Genomic DNA, 19,316 nt, shown 5'->3' with positions numbered 1-19,316 from the left:
ATAATCCTTCCTTACGACTCGTGTTGTTATTTCTTGCTTTATTATTGTTCTCAATTCCCCTATCCATCTTTTGTTCTTTTTTTCTAAATCTTCGTCTTTCTTACAACATTCCTCTCTTTTTTTTTATTTCATTACTTTTTCTCTTCAGCTTTTTGTCACGTTCTCTCTCTCTCTCTCTCTCTCTCTCTCTCTCTCTCTCTCTCTCTCTCTCTCCATTCCTTTCTTCTCTTCCTCGTTTTTTTACTCACTCTCCTTCTGTCTGTCTCTTCCTACATCCCACTATTTCTCTATCTTTTTTGTCTCTCTCCCTGTCTGTGCATTTATCTCAGCATTTCTCTAACATATTTTTTATTTCTCCCCATCTGTATCTGTTCCTTGATCTTTCTATTTCTCGATGTTTTTTTACATATCTCTCTCTCTCTCTCTCTCTCTCTCTCTCTCTCTTTTCCTTTATATCACTACTTCTCATTGGTTTTCTCTCTCTCCCTCTCTACCTTTTCTCATTTATCTCACTATTTCTATATCTTCCTTTTTCTCAATCTTTCCCTTCAAATACTTCAATGACGTCACATGATTCTCGATAAAGGTGTATCCCTATTAGTAACATAACTCTTTAATTTCGATCTCCTCTCTCTCCTTACAAATTTTCTGCAAACGTTCATGGAAGCGAGGTATAATGGAATACAGGCTCTTTTCTTATCGCACAAGGTCGAACGATCAATTAATTACATTTAGATCGCCCCTCGTCTATATATGAAAGTGATTAAGTAACGAGGAATTTGAAGAGGTTCTAGAACGATGTTAACAAGTTCACGGAGGCTGAAGGATGCGATAATCACCATGTAATTAGGGCTGTACTAAGTCTCCTGATGACTGGGTAAACTTCTCATTAGTTTGATCGTACGCGCCAGCGTTGTTCGTTACTTGCGACACGGTTTTAGGATGGATACTGCCAAAATATATCTGAGCGTGCCTGATAGTGTTAACGGTGTGCGAGTAACATTGAGGCCAAATAAGATAAAATACGATGCCTTCAATCAATAACAAAGCAAGATTTGTTTTCTCTTTGTGGCGTTCCTTTCTGAGTTATGATTACTACGTCACGGTAGCCTAACCAATCTCCTTGCCTGGTAGGGTTATGAGAAGCTCCTTAAAATTATGGCTGATTAGAGCTTTCCCAGGACGTGATGACCAAAATGAAAACGTAATCTCTTGTCTTACTCTCAAGATTTATTGAGGCCTTATCACTATTAACAAGCACACAACAATACAATGTCATTATTATCGTCCACGACACTAGCACAATCTCAATACAAAGATCTCTTCAAAATAATATTTCCACAACTCCGTCTTAGCGTATATCTGATTCTGTGTAATCACCACCTGTTGCACTTGGATACTATCTCAACAATAGATTTGTCTAGATTCTGTATATTTCTAGACGATTATCGAAATCGGAAATAGCTTTAGCTTCCGGCGCAGATATCCTGGGATCCTATACAACTCCATTGTCGGCACGACAAAGGTTTTACATCAAGATGAATTTGGTTCAGGTGCAGATGGATATTATTATATATTTTTGTCAAATGAGAAAGTATTGTTACCGAAATAATTTCTAAAATATAAAGATAAAATGTCCTTATTGAAATTAAATTCTAAAACTATAAATAAAGTACCTCACTGAACAAATGTCCGATTGTTTAATGAAATTTGCGACACTTAAATGCTAAAATTTAGTAGTAATTTCTATTGCGTATAATGGACATTCTTCAACGTACACATTTCGCATTTATCACTCGGAAATGAAGTAATAGAGAAGGAAGTTATCTTTTATACACTCACCTCTGCGTCATCTCTTTCGTTTCTGCCTGTTCCAACAGGTTCCTCTCGAACCAGTTAAGCCGATACCGTTTGGAGCAGGCAACGTACAGCAGCATGACCACCAACATCACCAGTAGAAATGATATGAGGGCGTACAGAGCCGTGTAGTAACTTGCCGCGTCGAATTCCTCCGACATTGTGGCCTGGAAATTAGAGAAGAAAATAAAATATTACTACCTGTGTCCAAAGAGTTGCAAAAACACAAGTAGAAGAAGGAAAAGTTACCTTTAAACATCTTAAAAATAAGTCAATCATTAGATAAACGAAAAGGTTTGTTCAGTTTTTCGGTAGAGGGCAAAACAGTATTTGCATAAATATGTATCGGTATATAGAGCATTCCCTGACATTCGCTACGAGACTCGGCGGCAAGCTGCCCGGCATCAGAGCTTGTCTTTCCCGGTGAACGGGTCAGCGACAGTCGCTAGAGTCGGCTATTAAAATTACAGTTTTCATATTGTGTACTAACTTTGACTACAGAAGGTGTTGAAAATGATGTCCCTCTGCTGCAACACATTCCTGGCATCTCCGAAGGAAATTGGCATTTACACGTGCAAGTTCGTCTACTGTAATTCTCTCGATTTTTCGTACAATACTCTCTTTTTAACTCACGGATGGTGTGCGGATTGTCTTTGTATACTTTATTTCCCCATTTTTATTTCCACTTTTATTCAGAACTGACCCTGTTACTCGAAACTTTTTACGAGGTTTAATATAGTGGTCCTATGTGAAACGGGAACATCAGGAAATTTCGTTTGCAAAACGTCGTCGCACTTCTCAACAATTGCTCTTTCCGAAGTAACTAATACTCGACAAGATAAATCCTTTGTTGTAATGTAGACAAGCGCTGATGCCGGCCCGCTTGCCGCCGAGTCTCGTAGCGAATGTCAGGGAATGCTCTGTATTTGAGCGAATAAAGCTCAAGACAGAGCTGTCAGTGTTCTCTAGAAACAGTAGCTGATGTGTGTTCATAAAATTGATATTATATATTTTAGCGAGGCGATTGTTGCCACAGGCGAAACTTGGCGGTGGCACCCCCACCCCCCAAATTTTCAAGTTTATTAAAATGTACAAGTTAGAGCTAGCTTACCTTTGTTAACCTCCTGTAACCTGAGAAACAAATTAGTAAAGAGTAATACAGTGGGCCTTCTTTAATTCGAATGGAACCACCGAACCAACTCTGCAACCACCAACCCACCAGAAATTAGCGGAATATTTTACCTCTCTTTAGTAAATACATATGTGAAATTTAATTAAGAATATTTAAGCCAGAATAAAACTTGAATTTATACTATAAAGAGAGGTTCTTATTATTACATAAGATGAATTATATTAAATTAAATTATAATTAGAAATGATATCACGAAATATTTCCTCCTTAATAATCTTTCTCATTCTCCCATATTATATAGAACACAATTGTTTCCCTCTAAATTCTGTTCTATATAAATATATTCACTTCCTTTTTCTCTAAACTCAATAAGCATTAAAATTATATATTAAGTAAGGCAATTACTTTGTTAGATACAAATAGTTCCAAAATTAAATAAAATTGAAGATAATTTTGAAATATTTTATATTATTTAATATATAGATTCTACATATTAAGCATAAAAATAGAAATGCAACAAATAACTTTTTTAGCCCACTAAAAGATGCCTGAAAAAGGATTACCATGATAGAGTAAAATATACATGAAACCTAACATGTTCTTATTATCCTATATATTGTATATATAGTCTATTTTCCTTGAAACCATCGTTAATGACGTGATGTTTTTGTTAATTCGAATTTTGGATAATTCGAACTTTTCCCATGTCCCCTTCGAATTCGAATTGAAAAGAGTACACTGTACTTGTGATTTTGCAAATGTCACAGTTATTTAGGTAATTATCTTGAGCGCTTTTTTTTATGAGATGGAAAACTTTTCGAGACTGTCCCCGTAAAGTTAAATTCGATTTTGAGTCATCAAAATTAGGCCCCAAGTTACGCCCATCATTGTCGTCAAACTCGCCACACGTCCACACTGTAAAAGAAGACACCGTGAACCAGAAATCGATACACAGCCACGACTCCATTGACATGGGAGGAACGGGAAATGATACGGAAACTTAATCTTGCCAGTTATAGAGACGAAGAAGCAGCCAACAGGGCCAAATTATAACAATAGATCGGGAAAAATTCTCATCGCTCCCGAAGGAGGAGGAAACTTGATTATCCGAAAGGGGGAGGAGGCGAGGGCCTTCGGGTTAGATGAGGCCATTAGTGAGAATGAAAAAAAGTAATTTTTAGCCGTGACGTAGTTTCCACGTTAAACTCTTCGGGCACGTTGATTCTTGGGGTAATGCAATTTACTTCAAGCACTTTAGCTTATCAAGGAGAGTGTGCTGAGGGATGTCACGACTCTCCCCACTCCAACTCTTTAACGATTTCATCCTAAATGTTGGCTTGCAATAAACTACCACCTGAGTAGGCTCGTAAAAGTTGGAAATACGAAGCAGCAGCTAGTGAACACTATAATCAATCAGAGGCACAGGAACATTTTAGATTTGCGAGGTGCAGTACAACGTTCAACCTTCATAATATGAAAAAGTTACAAAGTTAAAAGAGTCATCCTTCAATTTTCGCTTCTAATTGCCATATCATGCAATTTGCATTGGTAAACACAACATGAAAAAATTTATCTGCAGTGTAGCTTCTAATAATCTTTCTGCTTAAGAAATTCAATAATGATCAAAATATCACTTAAGGTAGTTTATCTCCGAGCCCTTCATATGCGTATATACGTAGTTCGGGAAAAGAATTTAAGTCAAAAAATGAAATTTTACGTTTATTCTTGTAAACATTAATATGCATGTTGGATTCTCACTGTTTAAAATCTTTGCACGTGCCCAATATAAAATGAAACTCGTAATATTTTCTCTAATTCATTCAGTGTGACTTACACGAAAGCAAGCAACAGAAAATCGGAATGTGTAACTTGTGTGCATTTTCCCGAATACCCTTGTATAATCATGGACCATTACATTTTGGAACAGTTCACGTAGCTCTCAATTTTTTAAAGTGAAATTTGCATAAACGTTTACTTTTAACAAAAAATACTTTCACAAAATATTTTTAGTTTCTTTATTTGTTCAATTTTATGGATATTTCAAAACAGTTTTTATAAATATGTTTTAAAAGAATAAGTACAATTCCAGAGCAGATCAAGCTCTAGACCTCATTCAATCGTTTGAACTAGTTTCAAATAATTCTCACTCGCCATAAAGTTCTCGGAGAGCACAGATCAAGTGAGGTAACTAGTACTACAGTATTACTCTACCCTAGGAGTCTGTGGAGCCACGCCGCGCATAACGGTGGAGAAGAGGAGAAAGCGAGTAGTCTGAGCAAAGCAGCGCGTGTTGCTGCAAACGACTGGTTTCTGCGGCCGCGTTGGCCCTTCCAGAACACATCCTAGGCGGACAAGCCCGTTGAATGGTTGACTCACATCTCCACCGAAGGTTCCAGGTTCCAACTGTCTCACAGACATTTCACGCAATGCTGGCCTTGATATGAGTTGACTGCTACTTTGTGATTGTCACATCAATAGCCTCTAACCACGATTCATTCCGATTGTCTCGTTAAAAACAAAAGCAGAGGAGCGACGTGAAATAATAAAACACAACATAAGAAAGATCAGCCAATCATCCAACGATATGATATGCATCTTAACTTTTAGGTCATAAGTTGTTTTTAAGCCATTTGTGATCGGGAAAACCAATTTGAACGCAGCACAGTTTAATATGGATTCAATGATGGAAAGGGTCCCCATAGGGAATCGAAACCGGGAACAATAGTTTGAATGTGGCTAGTGCTGCAAGTTCGTTTTAAGTCCACTTTATACTACGACAGATCGGTGTCGTGTCGTTTCCGCCGAGTCATTTGCGCCGAGGCTTCTTATCGGTTCTTTCAGCCGTGGCATATGTCAAGACCTTCCTTGGCTGGTTTTCTCACAATCCAGTGTCATCACCGCCGCGCGCACGTGTGTTTATGGGCACATGGTGCATAGTGCATAAACGTATGTTTATGACGTTGCACAGCTGTGTTTACCTATCCACAGAGTCAAATATGACTTTTCTTTACTTATTTCAAAAAACGTTACACAGGATTACTTGTATCAATTTTATTCCACAACACAAAATACATAAATCAGAATCAGCCTATTAACTATTAATCATTTATCGTTAATCGTCATTGTAAACACAGTGTTATTTTTTGCAAACATTATATAAGTATTATACCTACGTATATATAAACACAATATTTTGATACACTTGCACAAGAACAGTACAAACGTTATTTGAATTCTTGTAGGTATGCAAATGCTCGAAGGCATCCTCGAATATAGCCTGAGCTTCTGTACTTCGAAAGAACACACTCAACACATTTGTCCATTTCGATGTATTGATATTTTCATATTCTCAGCCATCTTGTCGTCTCTTACAAGTCTCAGTTTTACATAAATACGAATTTCCCAATGTAGATCCCTCATATATACTTTCATCTTACAATCACCTTCCTTTTCAATCGAAGATAAACACAGCTGCAGCTGTGCAAAGTCATAAACACAGGTGCGCGCGGCGGTAATGACACTCCGGATTGTTGGAAAACCCACCAAGGAAGGTCTTGACATATGTCACGGCGGAAATGAACCGATAAGAACCCTCGGCGCAAATGAGTTGGCGCAAGCGACACGGATTCCGACAGCTCAACTGGGACTAGGCTTACAGTTTGAGATCCGAAGCACCGGCCTTTGCGGATCAGACCCGGAGCCCCCTGATTTCAGGGCAAAAGCGCTAGCCATTATGTTATCAGGGAGGTCCTAGTACAGTGGTATCCATGGGTATTACCGTGCAAATTGACCATCAACATGTTCGTGCACCCAATAAGAGCTTCAAGAATTAAAAGAATTCTCAAAACAAGCTGTTAACAACTTCTGCACCAGCATACATAAAAATCCATCGCTTAAAAACACACAGAATGCAAGAGAAAAATTATTGAAAATATTCATGGACAATTTGGTAATATTCATGGATCCCACTGTACAAATGGTGCAAATGAAAAACACGTTTGGCACGTTTGGTTAAAATACACATATTGTGAAATCTGCAGTTTTAAATATGTTCGCATATTTGTTTCTTCACACTAAATAATGTTTACATCACTCTCAAATCAGAAAGAGATTTGTGTTTTAAGAGCTGATAACTGCTACGTAAACAAGGTAAACAGGCAATACAATATTTATGTCAAAAAGTTCGAGTTAGTGATGACGTTGTTATGGAACAGAATTACGTCTGATTACTGGCCAATATATGTTCTTTTGCAGGTTATGACCGAACCTTATTCTACAAATCTTGGCTATTTATGTGCAATAACCAAAAATTTATGAATATCTTTACAAACTTCTAAAATAGTAGTATTTAAGCAAAAGGGTCATCCAATTAGTTTAAACATTATTCCTGGAAGATTACAAATTCCAATTGTTTCGCAAGTAAAATAACTAGGGGTATACTTTGATGCTTCATTATCATGGCAGCATCAAATAAATATGATGAAAAATAGATCCGAAAAAATATTTCATTTATTTAAAGCAATGGCAAATACTAAATGGGGAGCTCATCCAAGACCATCTTGAGGTTCAGGCCATAGCGCTCAGTCAAGACGTCATCATCTGGAGGCGATCGTCTTAACGCGGTAAACCCCTTGTCGTATTTTTATCATAGAGAATTAAGCTATATTTATTTCTTTTATGAAGTTAAATTTTGACATTTACCTTCTCGACGAATATAGTTAGAAGAGAAAAGTAGAATATTGAATATTTATACCAAAAGTTTCATTCAGGAAGTCACTATGGCCACCACAAAAATTCCAAGCATAGCACAAAGAACGGGTTGAAAACCGTTAGAAACTTCCTGGCGGAAAAATTTAAACATTGTATATATTTGAAAAATATTATTGGGAATATTTGTCAGCTACAGTAAAACTCGTAACCCCTTTTGTATGAACTGTTGTATGTAAAAATCAATTGATTAAATCAAAACCCTGCATGTTAGGTTGACCGCAAACTTTCCAAGTTACCTAATGAATTAAATTGTCTTTAACTTTACCAAATTAATCAACCAGATAATGCAGATATTCTGTGTACCTATACAATCTCAATACAAAAACTTAATTTCTATATCCTTGCAGCAAAAGCGAAAGTTATTGGTACAAGGGCAATATTACATTTCTGTGTATAAAGACTAAACGTAAATCATTTGTCACATTGTAATTTCGACCCTATTGACTTATTGAACGAAAGATAATAAACAAATTGAATCTTTTCATTGTAGTTAGTAAGATCTGTGACAATAACTAGAGTTTCCAACTTTTTCATTGAAAAGAAAGCGCAGATTAATATTTCGATCTTAGCGTTCACTTGGGAAATAAACATTTGGAATATTTCTTCACACTGTCTTTACTCTGTTAATAAAATCGTGAAGAATGTTAAAAAATTATGAAACAATAAACATTATCACTGATTTAATAATCAAAGTTACGAACATCGAAGCTTCACAAAGGCAAAAAATAAAAAGCAGTTCATATGAAACAGTTTCATACAATTTAATACATTTGTATAGTTCATATTAAAATAGCTAGGTAACAAAATGCTTTCTGTGTGAAAACATTTGTGTTTGAAACATAAGTAATATATTCTTAGATAATTTTACACACGAATATTTCATCGAAGTTCTTGTTACACATCGCACACTCGTATTTGAATCCACAACATATCTTCCATTAGCCTCCGATTAGCCTAAGAAAGCATAAAGCGAGCTAAAATAAGAATGTAAATGTACACATGTATCAACTTTGCCCTGTCGTATAGCTTTCTTTCATTAAGCATATTTCGAAACTGAAAATTTGCAAATAATATGAATATGTTATCGAATGCTTGCATAAAAGTTACACTAACAAACTGCTTGTAGACACGAACGTATATTTTAAACGTTGACTAAATCTTGTAATTACTTTGCAATCATAAGCAACAACGCATCTTAACGTCAACCAACGTTTGTAATTCAGGGTAAATTTTAAATAATTGTTGACAAGAGATAAAACATGAACACATTTAAGAGTATATTGCATGCCTATTCCGGACAAATGAAATGTTTACATCATGAACTATTACTCTTATTTATTTATGAGTATAAAACCTCTGTTACTTAACTTGTATCTTTTCGTAGGGACCGAATGGCATGGAATTGCCCTAAACATTTCTAATTTTCAACAACATCTTGAAGAAATGTGAACGTTACTCTTACCTTTTTCATCATAATTGCCTCTGCAATTGAGTACACAACACTTATACACCAGACCTCTTGCACATTTACGCATATTTACACGTCATGTAAACTCAATTACAGTTCTTAAATTTGCATTACAATCCCATATTCACTAAAAAGGTTCAACATTGATACCGAAGAAGCAAATCAAACATGGCGGCTATCTCGCCTCCAGTTGATGACGCTTAGTCATGTGACCGGAGCAAGCCATTAGGCTTTCAGATGGAGAAGGTAATGGCTCATCCGACCAGCATGCGTATGTTTTATAAAAATTATTATCGCGCAGTATTATATAGTCTTAGTAATCTTCCAGTAACAGAACTTTCTCCACTAGAAGTCCACCAACGAAAAACTCTAAACAGATGTTTAGGATTAATGAACATTACTCCTAATGTAGTGGTATATATGGAGTCAGTGGAATGTTCGGTTTCTGTCAGGATAAAGTTAATCGCAGTAAAAATGTTATTTAGGATTCAATATTCACCATGGCATCCTTTCAATGATGGCTTATTAAATCTTTTAGAGCTACATGATACAGGAATAACTAATGATAAATCAGCTCCGCTTTGGGTACAATTATTTAGTAAATATCACCATGAATGTAGTCAAGTACTCATAGAAAGATCATTGCCAGTGTTCTCGTTAGAATTTCCCACACAACCAATTCAAAATATATACATTCCGAATTATGATTATTCAGCTGAGTATAGATAATCTTGGGAAGAGTTTTATCACATATATGTAGATGGGTTAAAACTGTAAGTGGAGTAGGAGCAGCTCTTTATGATACTCAAAAAAATATATAAAAAAATGTTCAGGTTACCAGCGAAGCCATCCACATTTACAGCTTAAATATATGCTGTGTATCAAGCTTTGATTTATATTGGTACAGTTCCTGAACAGAAGTTCTTAATACTAGTTGATTCGCAAAGTGTTTTACATGCAATACAATCTAATTATAAAAACATATTTAAAATATCACCATATATAATAAATTGTATTCGTGCAACTAATAGTTTAAATAGCAATGGAAGAACAGTACATTATGTGTGGATAAAATCACATGTGAATATTTATGGAAATGATCAAGCAGACAAATATGCAAATGAAGCTGCTCAGATGAAAGAAAGAATCCAGTTACCATTGTACTACACAGATCTTTTGCCGAGGGTTAAGAATAAAATTTTTGAAGAATAAAAACCATAGTGTAATAATTCACTAGAAAGTGTTGGTGAAAGAGTTGATCACACTAGCAAAAAAAAACCTTGGTTTTATAATTGTAAAGGATCAAGGAATGCAATTGCTTTAATAAATAGATCCAGAAGCGGTTATGCGAGAACATATCATCATTTATTTAAAATACACATTTTAAAATCTCTAAATTGTGACTGTGGTAATTTAATGGGTTATGTTCAGCATATTATTTTGGAATATCCAATCCGATCAGAGAAACGAAAGACTATACAAAACATTATCAAAAATTAAGGTTCCTTTTCCCATTAATTTGACTTCAATGTTCTATGCACGAGATATTAGAATTGCATATAGTATCATACTTGCTTTTTGAGACAAGCTGATATAAAATGTAATTTATTTTTGTTAATGAATGATCGAATTCAGTTATAAAAATAATTTTAAGAGCGTTTTGGAACTTTGTGCGTAAAATTTATGTTAAAATGTATTTTATGTAATTAAAATGTATGCTGGGCGTAAACAGCCACATGTAAAGAAGTAAGTCAAATAAAAAATTATTGAGTTGACCAAAAAATTACTCCATCTTTGTAAAACAATATACAAGCTAAGAAAGTGCACGTCAACATGAGTAACGGTGACAAACAGGTTTCTACACCTCAGTCTGAGAGTACTTCAAAGGAACAGATCACACTGCCTTGCAATAAGAACGTCACAGTGCAGTATGCAGTGGGGAAATACCCTTTACGTCCAAGAAGAGAACGTAGTCGACCTGCAAGTGTGCCAGTGAAAGAACGCCTTCATACATACACAGTGTTTGACACCATATTCTTGATATGTTCTGCTTTCGTTACTATTCTGAATGTTGGGATGAATATCTGCCTGTCTGTGAAATATTGCATTGATGGTGATGAAACTAGTGGGATTTTGACAGGCTCTCTTGTCGCACTTACTATACTAGTAAAGTGTATACTCAACATTAAATGGTAAGTTGTTTCGCTTATCCGTCGCGCAATGTTTTTCTTAAACCTTATGGCTAACCAGTGCATTCACGTGGTACTTTTACAAAATCTTAAAACTAATCATTGTTTTTCAAGTCCTTTTTTGACTGATCAATTGGCCCAAGTTCTGATTGTTTAATTCCAAATGAATCATGTCTGTTACATATTTTACATGGTTCGATTTCTATTTATGTATGTTAACACGTACTGCAGTGTCTTGGTGATTACTTGGTGCGTGCTTTCTGCAAGAGGATTTTCCCCTTCCCTGTACTCCCGCGAGCATCCGTTCGTTTACTGTCATCCTGGATGAGGACTGCTACTGCCACCTACTTTTACGTGCATGGGGTGGGAAGGGGTATTACGTTCCGAAATGCTTTTGTTGTTAGGTTGTGTGGGTTAGGTTTAGGGCTTTTAACATTAAAATAACGTTCCTAAATGCTTTCACCTGATCACGTAACATCTGATCTCACACGAAACTTTCTTCGAGCCCCTCATGAATATCCATCACAGATCCGTTTCCAAGACAACCATAAACCAAGAACTGCTCGCTTTAAAACATGGATGCTCTCGTAAGCTACTTTTCAAACCATTATTTCCCTGGTAAATAATACTTATTGAAGCTTTTAGCTGTGATAATTAGTTTCTCCAAGCTTCGAACTTACTTCCACAATAGTTTCCAGTACTTTAAAGTACTTCCTAATACCCCTATAAAACTTGGAAAAAAAATCATTAAACATTCGGAACAGATACTGAACATTATTTTGCCTATTTGCTAATTTGAAGGAACTGCTTGTCTCAGATTCATTTTTAAACGTTATCCATTAATCACATATTCACAAAGGAACTAAGTTGCCCGTTAATTTAAAGGTACTTAATTAGTATCTGGCTGCCAATCGCTGAAAATAATTATTAATATATTCGTTGCAGGTCATTCCAGTCAGGTGTTACTTCTCTCTTGCGAGGTGTCAAAATTCTGCTGTCCATCACAGGATTCGAGTTTCTGTTTAGGTAATGTTCATAGCTAATATTTTTCTACAACAGAAGTTAACATGTTCATCATAAAACATAAAATATTTCATATCTTGTCAATATTGTCAATACAATAAAGAAAATATGATGAATGAACCGAGTCGTTTCAGTAGAACAAGATACGAGTATTTCCTTCAAAATGTGTCGTATCAAGTGCACGCGATTAATTTCAATTTCCTTTTGTCCGATAATTCTTGTTCCATTTGTACTGCTGTACAGTTTTTCATTTCGCACGACATTTAATGGTTTCATATCCTCTTTACATACATTCCATCTTTCAAACGACCAATTTTCAGACCACCAGTTCGAAAAATCAATAGCCAACATTGGGGTCAGGGACAGAACGATCACACGTACCACTGCTTTAATAGATTTAATTACGTAATATTGATAATGTAAACATAATAAATGTTCGATAGTAAACGTACTCGCGGAACGATATCGATTTAATGAACTGATGGAATTGAGTTTTCAGTTTCAAAAAGTTTGTTTTCCATCTCGCTTTTCTATTTCATACTGCCTTGTTTACGAACTTCGACAATTTCCAGCTCAATAAACAATTTAAAAAACTATCAATCTATCAAATTGATTGGTACACATGCCTAATTTGTTCTCTTAAATTTACGACAGACGTACCCTAACGAAATAAATTCGTTAGTTTGTAAGTTACATAGCAATTAATGATAGCAGGGACGGCGCCAGGGGTGGGCACGGGTGGGCAAGCGCCCACCCAAAATTTCCTGTGCCCACCCGATTGCCCACCCAGTCAAATTCAATAAGTACATATACTTGGAGATATATGAATAATTCGATAAATAAGTGTATTCTGGTGTTCATAACATGTATATTTTAGTTGTGAATATTATCTATGCTAGAAATATTCACATATTATCAACCCATAAAAAGCCAATTTTGTCATTAGAAAGTGAAAGTAAATACTAGAGCTATTGAAACAAAAACTGTGATCAAATGAATACTTCCATGATTAAAAGCAGTTAGTAGGCTTAGGAGGCTCAAAATTATGCAGGGTATGATCAAGATTAGATCAGAATTTAGGTCGAACTTGAGGACTGCAGCTCTAGGCCTCCACATGCGTATATAAATACCAGCCTGGGTATGGTTAAAATAATCTCTAAATAAACAAATAAAATCATCATCTTAGCGTTACTTCCACCGGCAACACAATACATTATTTTGACTTTTTAATTATTATTAGAATAATTTAATCAAGAAGACTTAGATGGGTAGGCCATGTGACACGAATGGCAGAGGAAAAAAATAGTTTACAGGATTCTTGTTGGGAAACCTGATGGTAAGAGACCAGTAGGAAGGCCAAGACGAGGATGGAGGGATAACGTTGAGATGGACCTAAAAGAAATCGGCAAGGATCGAAAAGATTGGATTGATCTTGCCCCGAATAGGGACAGATGGAAGGCTTCTGTTGCTGAAGCCATAAACCTAGAGAGTATAATATAGTTTTAATTAGCTCTGCATTAAAATTCCAGAAGTGTCCCTTTTTTATTTCATTACAATTTTTATATACTTCTTATCTTCAAATATCAATATGGTATGCGAAATATCAACTTTATATTCATTTTACTAATAAGAAGGAATCACAATAATCACAATACTGCAGTGAATAAATTTTAATAAACCAGTAATGTATGGAAAAAGCTACAGAATTATTCAATTGCTAATGAGTGGCTTATCCTATTTAGAAATTCTCGTTCCATACATAAATTTTGCCACATGAATCAGCCGAAAATGTCATTAGAATCTGTACATGCACCTGAAGTAAAGAAAAAATCTTATGTCACGAAGTATCCAGAAGACGATTTTATTAGTTTGTTTTTAAATCCACTTTTATGCTCAGATAGGCTAATCGGGACTAAACCTACAGTTTAACGTGGAACCAGTGTGCATTGTGCTTCCACCAGAGGAGGGGGAGTCGAACACAGGACGTCTTCATTATAATGCGACAGCGTTATGCCTTTGGGGAAAAATATACAGAAAGAACTCGCACCAAACGTGGCATTTTATCACCACAGAAGGTGCGTCCATTTTAGGAGGGTGATTGCCTGAGGAAAATATTTGAGTCTTTGGTAAAACAACATCATTGTTCACGGAATTAGCTGCCTTGATTTGATCCACTAATGAAACGCTGTGCAATTGAAACTACCATCTCAACTTTCTAAGAGGTATGAACTAATGCAACTCCATTTTTGGAAATGTAAGTTGTGGTTGATTTGTTATATTTAACCTTTAAACAGCCGAGCCGGTTTTCGAAAGTAACCCCTCTCTCGCCGCGGCCTTTGCACGCGATTTTTAAATTTTTACACTTATTTCAGAAAAACGTTATATCTCGGATACTATTTGAGCAATCTACTTCGGATAACTTTTGTTTGAAAGAAAAAACATCAGAGCATGCGACCGTGTACAATTCAGAAAGCCCAAGTGAGAAAAACGGGGTTGGGAGGGGCCAAGTCCCAAAATTTCAATGAAAAAAAAATCTGGCGTTCGCACCCTCTTCTCCCGTTATTTTGGAAAAAGGGCGCAAACATTTGCATTGTTTTTAAAGAGTAGACCTTTTCTGAAATATGAAGCAATATGTACAATTTGCATTTTGGCTAAAAATAGCTAATTTGCATATTAGAGAAAGGAGGAGGGGTTGGGTTTTCTTTCACATGACATTTCAATGTCTTGTCTCAACATCTGTCAGCGTTTACAACCTCACATACAAGTATGAAGGTCCTAAAAGCACGTGAATGTTGTAATGCGCACCATGAGTCATATATGACCCATTGGCTGTTTAAAGGTTAAGTCATTTTTCTGCTAATTTTGATAATGACGACGATAAGGTTCAATGGTGATTAGATTAAAGTTAAGAAGGGGCGAAAACAAACACAAGTTGACACTCAAAATACAAACCCCCATAAATTATTACTTTGACAGTGGTTCCAAGCACCAGGGACTCGTTGCCTGAAAAATCAAGTTTCCAGGGTGTGCTGCACAGGATAGAGGTTGACATTCTAGTGTGTTCGAAATGGTCACGCCATGCAACCCAAGTCATTATGAAAAATAGATGAATTATTAATGGCACGGTGATCAACTTCGATGAATTCCTTGTGTCCTAAATCATTTTGTTACCTCAAAAAATATGTTCATGTAACCAACCATACGTGTATTGCTTCTCCCGCATTAGTAACATGACAGTTCAGAAAATGAATAACAACTTAGCTAATAATCTCTTCAATTCTGAACAGATTTTTCGATCTTACTTGTTTGTGAGTGATATTCTGTCAAAATAGCCTTTCGTTAGCCTAGGAATACTTCATGGACAATGAACAAAGAATTTGATTTCCGTGTGTGTTTTAAATCATTCCTAATAAGACGTTCATTTTAATCCAAACATTCAGTGGCGGCGATTAGGAGGAGTGGGAAGTGGGGGATGCGGTTCCCCTCGCCAAATTTTGCCACTTTTTGCCCCTGCACTATGGCCTTTTTATGCTAAGCCTTTTCTACCAAGAAAAAGTATATCGTCCTTGCCCCTCAAATGTTGGCACTCAATCGCCGCTACTACAAACATTCAGATAGATTTCTCAGTTGTACAAACCTTGTAAGCTAAGAAAAGTGACCCCCAAGGAGTAACAAAACTCTTTCAGTCAAAAACTCATACGATGAAAATACTATGCTCAGGAACATATCATGAACTTCACGATTGTCTACCATCGCACTTTCTATAGCACATCGCGCTACGACGCCAGGGGTCCTGGGTTCGAATTCCGTCCTAGACATGCATGTTTGTGAGTGTCCATTCATCAGTTTCATCTTATCATCACTCATCCCCATCTTCGCAAAATAGCCAAAAGTGGCACAAAAAGCGAAGTAAAATAAAGCAAATCAATCAATCTATCACTGTCGCCGAATACATAAAATCAAGTATGTGCCTTGTATTTGCAACACAAGCTTAAACCTAATTCACATTTATTTCACTGTATTAACATGCATACATTAGAATGTATGGCTGAGGTATGGCTGCGCATGTGTAAACACTTCCTTGTGTCCATCAGAGACAAAACGAAAGGAAATGGAACAAGATGCGAGAATAGATTAGAAAAGATTAAAGAGGAAAACAAGGAAAGGGAAAAGAAGTAAGAGGAAAATCGGGAGTGTAAGAGAGAGGGGGATGGATACATACGTACACATACATGGTCTTGCATTTATACTGCCCACCCTAATCTATCAATAAGGAGCTTCTGCCCACCCGGTCGAAAATTTCTGGCGCCGTCCCTGAATGATAGTGATTGATATTTTCAGTGATTTAAACACAATCAGCTTCAATGCTTTTAACATTATTTTGAAATTTTGCCAGCAGAGGATTAACAGGATATTTGCAAAGGCTTAGTCACACATAAAACTTGTTTACGTTCATAATAATACAATTTGTTCTTGATCTCGGGTAAAGGTACTTAGTAGTGGAGAGTTCTTTAAGTTCTGCAAACTTGATGCTATGCCTTGTATGGGTTCACGGGACACTGACACTTAACTGAAGCTCCATTCAAATGCACTACGTGAGAAGAATGGGATGCTAAACACACAAAACCTGATCCCGGGAAGTAACTTTTCACGCGGAAAATAAGCATATAAGTAGGTTAGGCGGATAGTGTCCAGTCGCCAGTTAAAATGGCGTCCAGTATAATGAAGAAATTAACAAATTGTAGCTGTATTTGCAACGTAAACGCTATATGCTCCATGAGTACTGATCACAACATTGTAACATCCCCTGGCTTCTTGTACTGCAAGGTCTTTGGAACTGCTAATACGATTTCATTTCATCGAATTTTATCTTTCTATCATTCGTAGTTTCCTACTCTTTGTTTAAATTATTGTATTATTGGCATTTTACATACAGCCCGTCCTACACACTCTCTTGGGAATCTCCGGGGCAAGCGAATGAAAACAAGTATCTCTGCGCAAGTAGTGACTCTAGAGGGATACACCAATGAACGCTGATACCAGAAGGGATTGCTTGGAGGAAGAAACGCAACTGCAGCTACCAGCTGCCGTTTGCAGCAGAGCGCACTGCTTCGCTCAGTTCACTCGTTTTCTACCCTTCCGTTATGCACGGTATTGCTCCACAAACTCCTAGGACATACTATAAAAACATATTTCGGCTTGAAAGTTACGGATAGTTCGCTGTAAAGTCGATTGTCAATTTTTTGCTCCCATTAACAGACAGAGAGTCTGATCGAGATATTATGTATCCCACTATACTACCATCTCGAATTTCTTTCTGTTCATGAAATTCCATCTTTGTATGTGCAGTGGATTCCGAGAAATGAAGAGATATCAATGTATTTCGATTGTTAACTAGAACAGTTGTAAATGTGCTGGTCGATCTTGAAGATGAAAATCGCAAATCTCAGTTTTTTCAACCTGCCAAATATCATTTTTGTAGCTTTCATAGTTTTGGAGATATTGCAGCTTTAAAACACTGTTGTCTTTTAATTGTTTAGCTTATTAGAGACGAACGGCCCAATCAAAATAATTTGTGTAGCGTTAAACTGGCACTTGCTATGTCTTCAATTGTGCATAGATCTTCACATATGGTAGTTTCAGAGATTCAGACAAGTCACTATTGATAAGTAAGCCTACTTAGTCCACCACCAAATCTTGTCTTGGCAGCTCTTGAAGTTTCTGAGATATTGGTGGTTGACAACGACAGGCTTAAGGCAGCTTTCAGACCGAACCGACAAGCGTCAGGTGCCACTTAAAAACGAAAATTCATGAACAAATGCAACTTTTCGTACCGAAGTGCTTGTCGCCTGCGTGTCTCTCGGACATCGTGTCGCCTTGGTCTGTCAGTGAACGCTTCTTTTGGGATTTTTCAGACCAAAGCGACACGCGAAACTTGTAAACGAGTCTTCAAAAATAAACAGAAATTTTCGGACAGGAGTGATATGAAAAGTTTTACGTGTCGTTCGGACTGGGGCTCTTTCTCAATAGCATGCATCGTGTCGTCCCGGTCTGTTGGTAGCGCATGCGTAGTAAATACTTTCTACAAACTAGGCCCGTGTCGCTTGTTGCTCGTTACTTCGGTGTGAAACCTCGTTTTGAGTGTTACTTCGGTCTGAAAATCCCCTTATAAACTGGATGGGACCGTATGGTTTGTCACCTCGATGTGAAATCCGCGTGTCATTTGTCGCTTGCGACTTTGATCTAAAAGTTCCCTAAGGGCCTTTTTAAAGTTTTTGCTGATGTGCACCCTAAAAGTAGCATTGCAGTGACGGCAAAGTAAAATATTATTAGTGGTTTTCTGGAATGATACATTGTCAATACAGGAATGGTGTGTCCAGATTTTCCGTAAGGAAAATCAGGTCACTATTTTTCTTTTCTTTTTTTGTATTCAATTCAACATTTTATAATCTTTTCGCGTATTCTGTCGTTTTTTCTTTTTATTGATTTGATATATTTTACTTAGCTTTTTGTGCCACTTTTGGCTAATTTGCGAAGATGGAGATGATATGATGAAATTGATGAATGGACACTCACAAACATCCATCCCCATGCCGGGATTCGAACTCGGGACCCCTGGCGTTATAGCGCGATGTGCTAACCACTCCCCAAAACGGGGGCCGGCTTATCTGAAGTTTTTTTTCCCACGAAATCGGGATCGAAGAGACAACCTCAAAAACACTGAGAGACACTTCAGATTCCCACAATCTCCCCTCACTCACTTCGAAAATATAAACTATTTGCGCGAATGGAGTTATCAGCCGATGCCAGACTTGCTGGGTCATAGATGATACGTGTCACCGTCAACAGAGAGTGCCCAGTTTGACCAAGCTGTTAC

At 36.8% G+C, this 19,316-nt stretch overlaps 2 protein-coding genes across 3 annotated transcripts in view; one reads left to right on the top strand and one right to left on the bottom strand.

Annotated features, from left to right (window-relative positions):
* Sytalpha (Synaptotagmin alpha) overlaps positions 1 to 19,316 on the bottom strand; it is a 320,680-nt gene that overhangs the window by 74,808 nt on the left and 226,556 nt on the right. For both annotated transcript variants that reach the window (XM_083138489.1, XM_083138495.1), the window contains one exon: positions 1,843 to 2,024. In XM_083138489.1, coding sequence (XP_082994615.1) covers positions 1,843 to 2,018 — 176 coding nt within the window. In that variant the 5' untranslated portion in view covers positions 2,019 to 2,024. The remainder of the gene's footprint in view (positions 1 to 1,842; positions 2,025 to 19,316) is intronic.
* The window catches only part of LOC146001210 (XK-related protein 6-like), a 38,556-nt gene continuing 30,267 nt past the window's right edge, over positions 11,028 to 19,316 (top strand). Inside the window, exons 1-2 of the mRNA XM_083138507.1 lie at positions 11,028 to 11,419; positions 12,362 to 12,442. Coding sequence (XP_082994633.1) covers positions 11,061 to 11,419; positions 12,362 to 12,442 — 440 coding nt within the window. The 5' untranslated portion in view covers positions 11,028 to 11,060. The remainder of the gene's footprint in view (positions 11,420 to 12,361; positions 12,443 to 19,316) is intronic.

Source organism: Lepisma saccharinum, chromosome 1 (assembly GCF_977018435.1).
Source record: "Lepisma saccharinum chromosome 1, izLepSacc3.1, whole genome shotgun sequence".
Taxonomy (NCBI): Eukaryota; Metazoa; Arthropoda; class Insecta; order Zygentoma; family Lepismatidae; genus Lepisma; species Lepisma saccharinum.
This window is presented reverse-complemented; position numbering and strand designations above follow the sequence as displayed.